Consider the following 15,551-nt stretch of genomic DNA (forward strand, 5'->3'; position numbering starts at 1 on the left):
AGTGGGCGCCCTTCTCTCGCCTCAGGCCTCCTGCGCACCGAACAGCTTCGGCGGGCACGGCGAGCACCGCGGCGAGCAGCGCGCCAGCCGCCGCCCGCTGCTGGGGCACCTGGTTCTACAATATGTGCGACTGAAATGAAGGATAGCTGTCCGAAAGTTATTTCTGTGTGGATTGACGCAAAATGCATCTTTGTGTTACAGTTAAGATGCTAAATGAAGTGCTAATTGTTGTTATTCTTTGAGGTCATTACCATGGGACATACAGCCAGCTCCTTTGGGCTCGCTATGAAGGCCACTTTGAGACTGTGCAAATAAAGGGTGAAAAGAGGGATAGAGGGAGAGCTAAGAAAGGAGGGTAGAGACAGTCAGCTCCATTAAGTCAGTGCACAGAGTTGCTTTCTGTCGGTCCAGTTTCTGAATCGATTGTAAGGCTGAAGCAGATCTGGACCTGAGTGGGCCCTGTGCATTCAAATGCATCAGAGCACATGAACGTCCTGACAGCACTGAGGCAAGAGACACAACAGCAGCCCTTCCCTTCCCAGTCCACCCAGCCCTGGGGTCTCCAGCACCTGCTCCAGCTGTCTTTTGCCCGTGACTCTCAGGACTGTTTGCTCAAAAGGTGCCACAGTTATCAAAACAGAGTCTGCAGTCCTCTTTGCCTCTCCAAAATGCAGCAGCACCAGTAACAGGTGAAGCTTTTCCGTGGTGCCCTTGAAAGGGGTCATTTTTTGAGCAGCTAAATCTCCAGGTTTGGAGAGCCTGCCTGGAACAAGCACCCTGCTTATTTTAGCAACCTTGCCTACATGAACTGGATTTTTAATCAAGCAATACTATATATCTGTGTCATTCTTTCCTCAAAGTTTAACTTAGACAAGTCTACCTTCATCTTTCATTGTCAGAACCGTTCTACATTGTCATCTGATTTCTCAGGATGAAACAGAAACACACCCACAGAAACACCTCCCTCCTGTCCCGGTTCCTTGCTCAAAACTCTCTAAATGATGCCAGGATTCTTCTGTCTTTTGTGGTTTAAAATGTTGTGTAGTGAGTCTGCAATGGAAATAAAACCATCCAAGAAAATAGGTTTGCACTGCTCTTTACACCTCTGTGTTTGTGTAGAGCTGCCTTACTCTGAGAAAGGTTTTTCATTCGACATCCTTGTTTTCCAGGAACCATCTGACCTCCAGGAAAGCTGAAAGTGGTCAGCTGCTGCTGCTCACACAGTAATAATTTTGTTCAAGGAATTAATTTTCATGGGAAATGACAGACCAACTGACCTGTGGGAATGAAACAATGGCTGGGAGGTGGGAAAGCCTCCTTCCAAGTGGAAGATCTTCACAAGATGCTCTTCCCTGGTTAGGTTCAACAGGTCTGTCTCAGTGCGCTCCTCTCAGAGGAGCAAGCTGCATAGAAAGGAGAAGAGGTCTTGCTCAGGTCAGAGACTGCACCTTGAGAGAGTGACCCCTGAAAAACCTGCAGCTGGAGATGTAACTGTCTCTAGGTTCCAGATGTCTCTGTACCCTAGAGAGCTCTATGTCCTCTGTTTGATTTACCCAGCACAATACAGAGCTCACTCCAAGAAGAGACTGGCCCTGATGATGTGTGAAGTGCCACTGCTGCAGCTATTTCCTGTGGCAAGTTTCAAGACCTTTTCTCATAGGCTTCTAAACCTCTCATTTTTAATTTGTGCTTTAATTAACACTGAGGTGATGACATGGTCATGTGTTGGGAGATGCTGGCAAACTTTCCCTTCTGGGTTCGAAGTGACAGGCAGGAGGAGTGGAGGGTGTCTCTTTCAGCTTTGCTGTGACTTGTGTCCAGATCACGCCTGCAACCACATCAACCAAATTGTGTCTATTTATGGAGAGGGAGTTCCTGAACACAAAGGCACAAATGAAATAAGCAGTATCCCAGAGATGATGAATTCATTGACCTCTTTATGACCTGGTGAACAAACTGTGAGCCTGAACGCTTCTCTGTTGTTTCCATCACCTGCTCTCATAAAAGACATCCCCCTCTTCCCAAAAATGCCCTTGCTTTGGTTTATCTTGGTCTTGGAAAAGTCCATTGGTTCAGCACTGCTGTGCTGGGGGAAGTCTCCCTAGCTTTTATGGGATATTTGATGACAATGCAAATAAAACAGATTTTCTTTACAGTCCTAACTTTGCCAACAGATAAGGAGTCACTGACTACAAAATCCCTAGTGGGGCTAAAATCCACCTGAGGTTGTGATCTCAGGTTTGAAAGGTGAGGCACAGTCAGACTTGTGAGGCTTCCAGAAAGTAGCTTGTGGGGTTTTTTTAACAAACTTGTTACTGGCATAAACTTCTATCAATATGTACACTGAAACCAGTCTGGTTTAGCTTGGCTAGTTTTGTTTGAAATAATCTAATTAGGAAATTGTGACTCTCGGGTTTCTACTGCACTGAAATTGTTGAGCTTCGTGATTAACAAACCTGGCAACAGATAACAGCATAAGCAACCTTAGTTCAATGTATTGTGACTGAATGAGTTCAGGACAGATTTTCCTAAGGCAAATCTGGCCGTGCTTAATCCAGCGTTACATGTAAACGTCTGGAAAACTTGCCATGTTTTTCCAAGCAGGAGGCATGAGATTACTCTAATCCGTAGCCTCTACCACAGTATTAATTAGCATGGCTTACAAGCAGGGATGTAATATTTGTAAATGAAACTCTAGAAGGGCATCAGTAAGGAACAGGATGTTGAAGCCAAATGGAAAACATGAACCAATAAAAAGGCTGAACTCACTAGAAGTGCAAGCTCAGTCTTTGAAGTTAGTTCAAGTACTGCATGCTTTAATTTTGGTGTAATCTTCTGATGGGGGTACAAACAAGAACTCAGAAACAGATTTTGTAACGTTTGGCCCAATGGTAGATGAATCAGTTTGTTGATGGTTACCAACAATTGCACAGCCAGAGGAGCTGTGGTCTTTGTTCAATTAGACTGAATAATTGGCTTCAGTGGGAGTTTCGGGTGCAGAGCAAATGAAGTGTCACAGCCCTGGACTCTCGTAAGATTCCTTAGCAGAGGCTAAGCTTTTGCATTCAGAACAACATGAACATGGATTCAGAGAAAATAAGTCCCTCAAGAGTTCATCTGCTCATTGCCCAGCCCCAATATGGGTTTGAAAATACGTAGTCATCTGGACAGATATTCACATCTTATCTGGTTTTAGAACCCCTCTGGTGACAATAAGGATAGCAAAAGCTCTCTGGGCAGTTTGTTTCCAGTGCTGAACTATTGTCTGAAAATACAGCCTGTGCTTAGTGCTACATTCCCCTGGCAAGCCCCAGGAAGCATGTGTATTGCTGTGGTCTGATTTTCTAGTCCTTTGTTGTTGTTTTGCTAGCAGACTTTCGTGTGGAGCTGCAATGGAAAAGTTTTGCTTTTCTGGTGCTTCACTCAGAAAGGAAAGGCCAAGATCACTGCTTTTGTCCCTTGGACAGCCTTCTGAAGGCATGATCCTCCCAGGTGTTGAGCACCTCTGGAGACATGAATTAAGAGAACAAGTTCAGGATGAGGAAGTCCCAGGACTTCAGGACATCTTTGAACTGGAAAGTCATAACTGGTGGATGAACACAATCACACACTCTCCTTTTTCAGATCAGGTTCATTAGCTTGAAAGCAGTAAATCATTTACCATAGCCTTTAGTGAATGGCCGTTAATTACTTCCTCATTAAGGAGAAATAAATAAAGTTAATTTTTCCTGTTGCATGTGCTTTCAAGAGGAAAAAGAACTCCCCAAAAGTGCATTTATTTTCTTTTTGCAGCAGCTGTGCAGGTCTCTGGAAAGAGCCATCCCTAATTGCTCAGCAGCACAAGTTCAGTGGCTCAGTCCTCTCAGGCGCAAGTGAGTGCAAAGTCAAACACTTAGGGACCTTCGTTTCCAAACATACACAGAAGAAGGTGTCTGGAATATTGTCTTTGGAAACGGATTACACACAGCAAGTTTAAGCCCTGGGTAATTATGACAGTAGTTTAGCAGACAAGGTAATTGGTGTGTAGAGTGTGTACACATAAGCACACACAGAGCCACCAAGTAGAGACTTCATACACAGCTCTAATGGTGGAAATTACTCCAGAGTTGTGACAGATTCAATTCCCAAAGTACCTTTTTCCAGAAATGAGTGAGATGCAAACCAATTAGGGTCCAGGGTTTATAAAACCTAGTCCTAGTAGTGGTCCTAGTAGTGACCAGCTGGGTGTCACAGCTGGGATGGTGTTAATTTAATTGTCTACAGGTGAAAACCATCGAGGCTGCTGTCAGCTTGTTGGTTGCATTCACTATGCCATAGGCACCATGGAAGATCTAAAGAGCAATAAAAAGTCCCCAGTGGCAGGGGGCTTGGAACTAGGTGATCTTTAAAGTCCCTTCCAACCCAAAGCATTCTATGATTCTATAATATTTGCAGTGAAGTCTCTGTATGTACTGACTATGACAGCTGGGGAATATTGTATAAGCTATTGTGTGCCTGTGCATTCCTTGAGGGTGATGCTGTGGGGTTTATTCTTGCTTGCCTTGTCACTTGTTTCATTTACTTTCTCATTAATGGCACAATTGCTTTGCTTTGTTCAAAGAGCCTTTTCTGAGAAGTGAACATTGCTTTCTTTTTAAACTTCTTGCCAACATAAGACTTCCAAATGCACATGATGGAGGGCAGTCGTGTACAAGATTGGTTTTAGAGGAAAAAGAAATAGCTAAAATTAAAAGCACAAATCCACTTACTACACTTCCACTTTGACATGAAATGAGAACTTAACATGAGAAAGGCACACAGCTCATCAGCACACTCTGAGGAAACACATCATGAACATGTGGAATAAGCAGTGCTGTTATCAAGGCTTTCAAATGTGTTACCAGAAACTCAGATACCTTCACTAGCAGAGAAGCAGAGGGAAATCCAAGCAAATGCAGCCTGTGCTTGACATAGAAATTATCTCAGCTCAGTGAATATTAAAAGTAAGAGAACCTGGTCTATACCTTGACAAGCCTTACCATACTAGGACAGCTTAGTGGGTCCTGCATAACTGCACTCTGCTCCAGCACTCTGGTAAGTTATTCCTTGGCAGAGAAGTATCCATCATGGCAATTGTGCAAATGCTTCACTAAATCCTTGGTAGAAATCAAAATGAGTTAGTTCACAGCAGGTAGGTAAAAAGTGTAGACTCTGGTGTTTGGTATTAATCCAAAGTGCTGGAGCGACAGAACCTTATTGAAGACTACATAATAAGAATAAAAATCAAAAACTATGTGGTTACACCATGTGGCTTCTGATTTGGGAAGTACAATTTAGCCCATTAGACATGGACCTGCTCCAAAAGTGCACATTCAAACCATCATGCATGAAAGGGTTAGAAAACACAGATGTGAATTATAACTCTCTGAGATCCTGGGAATGCTCCAAATCAGGCCATTAGAGGTAGGTTTGAACTGTGAGTACAGATCCAGAGCTAAATTTTTTTGTTCAAACCTGTCTTTTCCTCAGATTTTACAGCAACTACTGAATGTATTAAACCAAGCAATGTTCCATAAGCTTTACAAAAGCACCATTTAGCCCAGTTCTATCTGTACTCAGACATGATTCACAATGGCTGACTGAAAGCATTTCTACCAAAGGCAGTAAAACACTCATCAGCTGAATGTAAGGGGGCAGTGTCAACAGGGCAGATTCAAGCTGCAGCTCTCTTGGCCATGGACAGCTGCGCAGTGATGGGCTTGCTGCAGGTTTTAATACTAGAAATAGAAATAATGTAAGGATTTTCTGAGGCTGGGACAGAACTGTGAGGCTGCAGCTGTCTTTGCAGTCATTTTTACACAGACAAGCTGAAGTCAAAGAGAGTTTTGACTAGAGTGCTGGGGTTGAGGCTGGCCACTTCAGAAGTGGGCAGTGCTAGATGGGCAAGTGCTACGGCAAGTGCTAGATGATGTCCCCAGGTCTGTAAGGCTGTGGAGGGCTAAGCACACAGAGGGAGCAGTGAAGGGACACCTGCCATTTTACTGCACATCAGCAGGATGAAGGAAGTGATTCTGCCCCTCTGCTCTGCTGAGACCCCACCTCCAATACTGCATACAGTTCTGGTGTCCCCAGCATAAGAAGGGCATAGAGCTGTTGGGGTGAGTCCAGAGGAGGCCACAAAGATAGTCCAAGGGCTGGAGCAGCTCTGCATTGAGGATAGGCTGAGGGAACTGGGTTTGTACAGCCTGGAGAAGAGAAGACTCTGGGGGGACCTTAGAGCTGCCTTCCAATAGCTGAAGAAGGCTGCTGAGGGACTTTTCATGAGAGTGTCTAGAGACAGGACAAGGGGGAATGGTTTGAAGCTGAGGCAGAGCAGGGTTAGACTGGATCTGAGGAAGAAGTTCTTCAGTCCAAGGGTGGAGAGACTCTGGAATAGGTTACCAAGAGAGGCTGTGGATGCCTCCTCCCTAGGGGTGTTGAAGGCCAGGTTGCATGAGGCACTGAGCAGTGGAGTCTAGTTGAGAGGTGTCCCTGCCCATGGTGGGGAGGTCAGAGGAGATGATCTCTGAGGTCCCTTCTGTGGTATGGACTGTATGTGGCTGTGTATATACACAGACACACACACACGTATATTTATTTATTTCAGTTACAATGGAGACGGAGCTGCAAACTGAAGAGCATCACTGGTTTGCAGAGGGCTAAGTGGATAGAGACAGTTTGCAGAATGCTGCTCACTGAAGGACCCAAAGTACTTGGTTTGAAGTTTGACAGAAGTTTTTGCATGGGGGTTACTAAACTGTTGTGAAGGGTTTGGCAAGACTGAACAGATGCACAAGGAGTTTTATCATCTGTGACAAATAGCTGTATTACAGATTTCATTTTAGAAGTAATCCAAGTATGAGCTGAGTCAAAGCTACCAGTATAAGATTGTGGCAAGAGTGAAAAAGGCTATTAGCTGCCCTTAGGTGCCACTCCATGCTGAGAAGGAAAGCACTCATGAGTGGTCCTCAGCAGTAGGATCTAAGAGTTCCAGCTGAAGAACCTTTACTTCTGACAGTTGAGACAGGGCTGCATGGCTCATTCTTGTCCAAGAGGTTGGGAGAGGTAGTGGAAGACAATCCCATTCCTAACTTGTGAGTAGTCCTTGGGAACTCAGCAAGCTAGACCTTGCTGACCTGATTTCTCTTACATGCATTACACACAGAAGAGAAGAATGGAGCCAACAACCTTGTAGCTGGGGATTGATATTTAAAGTGGTCAGAAAAATGTGGAGAGGTCTATCATCATCCTGTTCCTGCCTAGCAGTTAATTCTGCCCCCTCTTAAGTTCCCAGTTAATCCTTTGACCTAAGTTCCAACATCAACTCTACCCCAATTCTTTTTAAAACTCTTAAAATTTTAACAAGAAGCAAGAAAGGAGGGAGAACCACACAAGAACTGTGAACTTCTGCAACCTTCCAGTGAGCAGTGCCTTCAGAGATAGGATGGTTTACAGAAGTTCTCAATCACATCTCTGTCCTGATGTATTTTAAGCCTTTCTTGTGGATCAAAACTCAGAAATCAGGCAGAAGGTGCACTTTTGGCCCAGAATCAGACTGGACTGGAAGCCAGCCACAGCAGTGTTTGATTTTGTGATAGCTCAGACACCTCCTGAGCTACCCTTGACAAAGAGAAGTGGTGTGAATTGCAGTACTGAGAGCACAGTGTGCCGGGACACTGCTTCAGGGCCATCAGTTCAATGCAGTGTTTTATTTAGTCATTAGATCAGGCACTGAAGAACCAGGTTTGATCCTAAGATCTTTAGGACCTGGTTGTCTGGGCCATGCATACTTCAGTGGAATCTCACACTGCTAAACAAATTAGCAACACAAGAGTCAGTATCACAGTCATGTTGATATGGAACACAGTGGAAGATGTTTATTTTCTACCTTTGGCTGATGTCCCATGGTTCTTAATAATACTCCAAGCTGTCATCTTTGCTCTGGAAATGTAAGGACAAACCTTAGATGAACATTGGTTTTGTGTCTCCTGCTCATCTCCAATGCATTTCCCTGCATTTCCTTCTTCCTCAAGGAGATTTTGCTCTGCCTGCAAAGGTACCAGAATGTCATTTCTGTGTTGCAGCTCAATGAAACAGTCAAAACAGCTCTTAAAAAAATGCATCAAAAAGAGAGAACCAAGGCATGGTTGGCTTGGCCCTCACTAGCAGCCAGTCTCCCATTCAGGTGGTCACTTGCTTTGCCCCCCTCTAAGCAGGACAAGGGGAGAAAAGAAGGAAAACAGGAAAGAGAAACATTGTGAGTCAGGATAAGGACAGAGAGACTGATTATCAATTACTGTTGCAGGCAAAACAGACTCAAATTAGGGAAATTAATTTATTTCCAATTAGAATAAATGATTACTGATATAGGAGGTGGGAAGAGGGCAGAAAGAGAACGCAAGGGAAGACCAAGCAATGCTCCACTTTTCTCTGCAGCTGCATGCAGAGAATGCTGCTACATGAAGAGTTTGTTTAGAGTACTAGAGAGGGCAGGACACCACCTTGCCTAAAATAGCAATGCTGAAGTACAGAATTAGAAGAGGAAGGAGCAGAGAAGGAAGGGTAGGATTAGTCCAAGTTTTATTACTTTTTTCATAAATCCATCTAATTTCAGCAGAGGCTTAAAAAAAGAAAAACCAAACCCAAACCACAAAAGCTCTAGGGGATTCTTCCATCTAGGAATTCAAGCTCTGCAGCAAAATCTGCTTTCCTGTCTTTAGCAGATCTCTTTGCAGTCCCACTTATTTCTCCTGTTCTAACATTTACTCAGCTTTGGCGATCTATTGCTGTGTCAGACCCCTGTCAGCAACTCCTGTCACTTCCTCCAGTCATCTCATGCTAATATTTAACATATTCTGGCTTGAAAGCTCAGATAACTTTCAGAGACTACCATTTTGAAAAAAAAAAAAAAAAATTCCATCTGGTCAACATTAGGTCATAGAATCATAGAAGCACTGACCTCCAAGGGCCATCTAGTCCAACCCCCCTGCATCCTCTACTAGATCAGGTTGCTCAGAGCCTTGTCCAGCCTGACCTTCAATATCTCCAGGGATGGGGCCTCAACTACCTCCCCGGGCAACCTGTTGCAGTGTTACAGCACCCTTGCGGTACAGAATTTGTTCCTAACATCCAATCTAAATCTGCTCTTCTCTCCTTCAAACCACTGCCCCTTGTCCTGTCCCAGCAGGCCTTTGCAAACAATCCCTCTGCAGCCTTCTTCTAGCCCCACTCAGATACTGGAAGGCTGCTATTGTGTCTGCCTGGAGCCTTCTCTTCTCCAGGCTGAGCAATCCCAGCTCCCTCAGCCTGTCCTCACAGCCCCCTGATCATTTTTGTGCCCCTCCTCTAACAATGGTGAGAGGGAAAAATAATCCTGCCTTCATGATAAAGCTATACAGTTTCAGTTAAAAATGATTGGGAGTGGGAAAACTTGATTCTAATGAGGATCAGCACTGACTGCACTGACTAGTTGCTAAGAATCCAGATTTCCAAGTGCCCCTGTTGGCAGTCTGGTACTCACCTTGTTTCTTGAGAGGAACTGAATGTTTCTTCAAAGTCACACTAGTCCTTGAAGAAGTGTTTGATTTTTCAGAGTTTTCAGGCTTTGGAAAGGACACAGATGGAGCTTCTGGATATGGAAAAAAAAATGAAAGTGACGGGAAACTGAATGGATTGGATCTCACCTGGTGCTATTAGAGCAGGACTGCTAAAGAGAGAGATTCAAGGAACAAAGAGATCACAATATTTTTGGGCAAGTCCTAAGAGAGTGTACCTGGTGACACAAGGGGGAAGCAATGTCCCTTGCATAGGACCCCTACAAACTGTGACAAGAAAGTTTCATCTCTACATAAGCTGATAAAGCTCAAGAAGAGAAGACTCCAGGGGGGACCTTAGAGCTGCCTTCCAATACCTGAGGGGATCCTACAGGAAGGCTGCAGAAGAACTTTTCATGAGGGTGCCTAGAGACAGAACAAGGGAGAATGGTTTGAAGCTGAGGCAGAGCAGGGTTAAACTGGAGCTTAGGAGGAAGTTCTTTGGTACCAGGGCGATGAGACTCTGGAACAGGCTGCCCAGGGAGGTTGTGGGTGCCTCCTCCTTTGTGGGGTTGTTGAAGGCCAGGTTGGATGAGGCCTTGAGCAGCTGAGTCTAGTTGAGAGGTGTCCCTGCCCATGGTGGGGAGGTTGGAGGAGGTGAGCTCTGAGGTCCCTTCCAACCTGAGCCATTCTAGGATTCCGTGCTGATGATTTTATGATTCTAAGACATCAGGGATGATGAAATATGTATGTGAACTAAATAGGATTTAAACAAGAGAGCCTGGTTAACAACCTGTAAGGAGTGATGAAGAGTTTTTCTCCAGATCTTCTTGCATTTTAAGGAGGATTCTCTCCTGCTCCAAGGCTTCTATGTATTTGGAGAAGGACCAGGAAGCCTGCAAGAACCATTGAAAACCATCAGCCTCCTGACCATGTCACTCATAGTTCCTTGTCCATTTCAACAGTGAGGCAAGAAAACTTGTTTGTATTTTATCACTGTTGCTGAATAGTCACAATCACTACAAAGAGAAGTTTTGTCCTGACCATACTGGGCTCAACAGTGTTGCTGCAGAGAAGCAAATCTCAAAACACCATGAAATCCTGAGAAAACTTGACAGATAATGATACATTCATCTATTCTCCATCCCTGGTGAGTCCTATGCTCTCCCCTTTCTTCTTCAAAACCTAAATGCAGCAGGCCTGTCCCTTCCCAAAATACTGTCATTTTGTGCTGTTGAGGACTTGAGGTTTATCTCCCTGCCACATCCTGCCACTATGTCCTTTCTCACATCGTCCAAGGTCTCATTAGCCTCACAGCTCTTTCTGTCTGTGCCCACTCCAGGAGAATGCTGCTACCACTAGAGACAAATCAACTGGAGCTGTCACCCTTTCCTTTGCTAAGGAAAAATGTTGCTCTTTAGACTGCAACAGCCACAGTTCAGGTGCCATGTAAATTTTAGGTCACTCTCCCAAGTCAGTCTGGCAACTGTGCTTTTATTTGGCCTTTTTATTTTATTTTCTTCCAGCATGAGAAGTTTGCAACTGGTTTGTCATGGCATCACTCAGTAAGAACTTCTAGCATCTTCCTGTAGCAGAAGGGGGCTTGGAGGAGAAAGTGCTCTGTAAAAGACTATTGTTCTTCCTGCAGTTACCTGCCTCTTGTTGATAGCTGAGGCATGGATACTGCTCCACTGCCTCACTCAACTCATTTTGTTGTTTTTTTTAAATAAGTGTGAGCAGAAGTTTCATGTGCAGAAGGTTCATGTGTGGGGTGAGAGTGTGAGCTTAGCTATGCAGCTTGCACTGGCACTGTGGTTTCCAGGGTTGTTTCAGCCTGCCTCTTTCTGTGTTCTGCTCATAGCTGACGTGATGCCACGGGAAGAGCTCCATGGAATAGAAACAGTGGCCAAAGTGTGGCTGACTCCTCGTGGTGTTACACAGCTGTGATGATGTGGCTGCACAGACTGTGGCAGTGCTGACTCAGCTATAAATCATCCCTTGATACCCAAGGCATGTCTTCTCTTCCTGATTCTACGATAAAATGAGTGATACATTTTAACTGCAGATCAGATGCATCATCAGAATTGTTCTGGGGGAAGTTGTAAAGAGTGGTTTTTCTCACAGATTTTTCTATGCAAACACCCAGACAGTAGCATTCAAAACCAAACTCCACCTTTCCACACTCCCAAGATCATTTGATCTCTCTTGAATGATGCTATCAGTAGCAACATGTTCATTATTCACCTGCTGTCCATATCCATCTGAAAATGAAGCTAGGCCTCTCTCCATACCAGTCTCATTTGCTGAAGCACTGCCTGCCAGACTGCTGAGCTTTCTCTCCACTTCTTTACTCTGCAATAAGAAGAGCTCATCATAATAGTTGACTGACCCAAAAGTAAGAAGCAAAGTCTGAGGAAGCATTGGAAATGAGGTAGCATTTTGTGCAGTAATGCATTGTAATGCTGTTCCATAATTCATCAGTTTGGGTATAATAAAAGAGATCAGAAGACAGCACTTTTTAAAAGCATTTCTTTGTCCTAATTGAAGTTTCCTGACCTGCACACTCCTGCAGACTATCTGCCTTTCAGATTACAGGATCACAGGACATTAGGGTTTGGAAGGGACCACAAAAGATCATCTAGTCCAACCCCAAATTCAGTACCTGCTCCAAAACATAGCTAAGTGAGAGGGCAGATCTGCAGCAGAACATGTTTGAGGGGCAGAGGGGCCATTGTGATCCTCATACTCAGCCTCAGGTATAAATATGGAGGTTGGGATTTGTGGTGATTAATTGCAGCTTGGTGCAGTAGCTGGCAGTGAACTGCAGTGTACATGTTAGGAAAAGAGCCAGTCTGATTTCAAACTGCTACAGTACAGGCCAAGGCACTGTAACCCTTGGTAAACTGTTCTGCTGATTAACTGCTGCTCATTTTCATGTTGGTTTAGTGTTTTACTAAGGCTGCACCTTGCACATTCTGTCTGATGCTCCCAAACTGTTTATTAATCAATGTTCATATTTAACCTCACAAAATTAACCCCACAACATCCCCACGAGGCAAGCAATATAACCTTCCTATGGTGCAAATCATAGGATCATGGAATGGCTTAGGTTGGAAGGGCCTCAGAGATCATCTAATCCAACCCCCCTGACATGGGCAAAGATGACTGTGAAAAAATGAGAAAAAAACACCCGAGAAAATGAGAAAGAGAGGTTAAATTGTTCTCAAATTTCCTCAGAAAGTGCTCAAAAGGTCTGGAAAAGGATCAGAATATCCTACTTCCTTGCTCCCAAAGTGCCTTTTCCTTCCTCATTATCCCCCCTGTTCTATGTACTCATCTAAAATGGTGACTCTGGATGTCAGCTCTCAGGTAGTGTCACGTTCCTCTTCTCTCCAGAAGGAGGCTCACTAACTTCTGTGGCATAGTCAGTTGAGAACAGGGATACCAAAGCAAACAGAGAGGCAGTGTGTGTGCTGATGTACTACAGCTTCTCTCTGCTGGCTTTCCCAGTGAGTGTGGTGCAGCAAATGAGGTCTTGCAGAATGTAAATTAGGCAAAGTTACGGCAGTGTTGCATCCCATGGCATTACACCACTTGCTAACAAATAAGCTAACTGCTAAGAAGCTTAAAGTGAGATGGAGGAAACATGGAAAAGGAAAATGAATGCTCATGTTTTTCCCTTTCCCTGCTAAGAACACGGAAAGAGTAAGTCCAGCTTTATAGTGTAAGTTCAACTTGAAAGGCAAAAAGCCCAGCTCTGCTTTGTGGGTAAAATGTGATTGTGTGCACAGCAAACTACAAATCCTGGCACCAAAGCAGTCTGCAAAAAGTGGCTTCTGGGATTTACATTTTCAAGTCCCCTGAAAGCCTTGTGTCTGCCCATTTTTTTCCGTTATACTGCATAAAAATCCAACACTAATCCAGTCAGTTCAGAAAGGGAGGTGAGCCCAGGTAGACTGAGCACTCCAAGGACAAATCTGTGAGAAGGGAGGAAATTAAATTCCTCCCCCAGGGCCATGATTGTTCCATTTAACTTAAACCTAAAGTGGCAACTTATCTTGGGTGTGGCAGGAAAAAAATATATAAGGAAAGATAAGTAATTTCTAACTCTTGCCAGAGCTTTCCTCTCCTGGTGAGCCAGTCATTATTTATTTTAATTATTATTTCTTTATAATTATTATGATGATGGTGCAGAGGCATTCTTTTAAATGCCAACAAATCATCACCTTCTGAAGTTGCCAAGTGAACCTGCTGTTGTTACTGATGGGGGATGAACCCTAGCAGGATCCTTCAGGGGTGCTGAATCATTTGAATAGTTGTGTCATCATTGAGGGGACAGAAATCTCAGGCAAGAGAGAATGCAAATTCTTTAAAAAATAGTGGAAGAGGGGAAAGGTTTTCAGAAACATAACTGTTCCACCTATTCTTTCAAGAGATTTTAAAAGTAGCTTCTTTCCTGGTAATTTCTTGTGAGGAGAAGAGTCTGCAGACTGTTTACTGAACTGCCTGTCATCTTCTAACATTTCTTACCCTGCTTCCCAGCTTAGAATGATAATTCATCTTTCTCATTTGTTCACCATAAAAGCTAGGCTTTTGCCCTCCTGGCCAAGTTTGCTCTTTTCTTCCTTGGTCTTCATCAGAAATCTTACAGAGAGGTAACAAACAGATGGAAAAAATAAGTCTGTGGAAAGACAGAATTGCCTTACTTTGAAATATTGTATTCTTGCAGTCTAAGCAGTGCCAGTGGCCTTGCCAAACCTACCTGTATGGAGGCAGCATGCTTTGGAGACAGGAGCAGGAGTTCTTGGAGTTTAGAGTTTGCTCGACCTTGGTGTGTGGCCTTGAGCAACGCTTCAGCGCTCTTCAGTTTTGTCTGACAACACACAGAGGATCACAAATACACCTGTTCCTGTGGGCACAGATGTCCTGCTCTGCCCAGGTACTCAGGTGCTTCTCACCATCAGTAATATCCCAACACATCTGTACAGGGGATTGAAAATAGCCTAAAGGTCTTTAAATAATAGGATAGTTTGCAAGGCAAATAACTTTCCTGCCCTTGTAAGAATGTGCTCTCCTCAAAGCTGGCCAAACACGTACATTGTGTAAAAAATAAACTTTTGCAAGGCCTATGGTCAATAAGGAAAAAAATAATCCCTTAGATTTGAATAATGAAAAGCAATTTTACAAGCAAGCGTTCTGCTGCAGAGGTTGAGTTCTGTTAGTGCACTGAAAGAGTCTGGGAGCTCATTGTGAACAGTCTGACAATTCCATCTCAAAGCTGAGAAATGTTCTAGAGAACACAAAGAGCACACAAAGCAATTAGCAGATGCATACTTTGGAAATAATATGCAGGCTTTTCAAATGCTCCTTCTGAAAAATAGATCTGAAATCTGCTTGGTTTGCTTTCAGTAGTGAGCCAGGACTGTAGATTCTAAGGTAGGACAGTACATACTGGAAGTGCAAACAGGTCTGCAGTTACCCATTTCACACATGGACCCCACACAGATTTTTGGGGGGTGAAATTCAGCCTCTTTTTCGCTCTTCTCTTGGCACAAAAGATGTCTAAAATACATTTTTCCCTCTGCTTAATGGGAGAAGTATTCTATTGACTCATCTGCTTCAAGTTTAACACCTGGATATGCGTTGGCAGCATTGGGAACTGATTGCCCTAGGACTAGGCCCACATAAAGCTTCAATTCTCACAAAAACACGTCAGGCCAAGAAAGAGATTTTTTAATTCATGTACGTTTGCTCAGCAAATAGGCTTTCTGCAGTTTACCAGCTGTCACCTGAAACTTTGCAAGCTTTTCCTCTGCTGTTTTCCATTCCTTCTTTCGCATCCTTTTGCTCCTTTCTCTCTCCAAGGCAAGCAGAATTTTGTCACTGTCTGCATTGCTTCGAAACTTAGAAAACTTTGGCCAGAATTTAAACAGAAGAGCAAAAACAGTCATCTGCACAGAAAGAAAAGGAAGTTAATCCCAACCATATTAAGCAAACAGT

The 15,551-nt window shown here is 43.9% G+C and overlaps 1 protein-coding gene across 1 annotated transcript in view; it reads right to left on the reverse strand.

The window, feature by feature from the left end:
- Positions 1 to 5,156: 5,156 nt before the first annotated feature.
- Positions 5,157 to 15,551, reverse strand: part of RGS22 (regulator of G protein signaling 22) — a 57,963-nt gene continuing 47,568 nt past the window's right edge. Inside the window, exons 23-27 of the mRNA XM_054385277.1 lie at positions 15,341 to 15,502; positions 11,796 to 11,903; positions 10,342 to 10,447; positions 9,539 to 9,643; positions 5,157 to 5,242 (exon numbers count right to left, since the gene is read on the reverse strand). Of these exons, the coding sequence (XP_054241252.1) occupies positions 5,157 to 5,242; positions 9,539 to 9,643; positions 10,342 to 10,447; positions 11,796 to 11,903; positions 15,341 to 15,502 (567 nt within the window). The remainder of the gene's footprint in view (positions 5,243 to 9,538; positions 9,644 to 10,341; positions 10,448 to 11,795; positions 11,904 to 15,340; positions 15,503 to 15,551) is intronic.

The sequence above is a fragment of the Indicator indicator genome, chromosome 12, assembly GCF_027791375.1.
Source record: "Indicator indicator isolate 239-I01 chromosome 12, UM_Iind_1.1, whole genome shotgun sequence".
Classification (NCBI taxonomy): Eukaryota; Metazoa; Chordata; class Aves; order Piciformes; family Indicatoridae; genus Indicator; species Indicator indicator.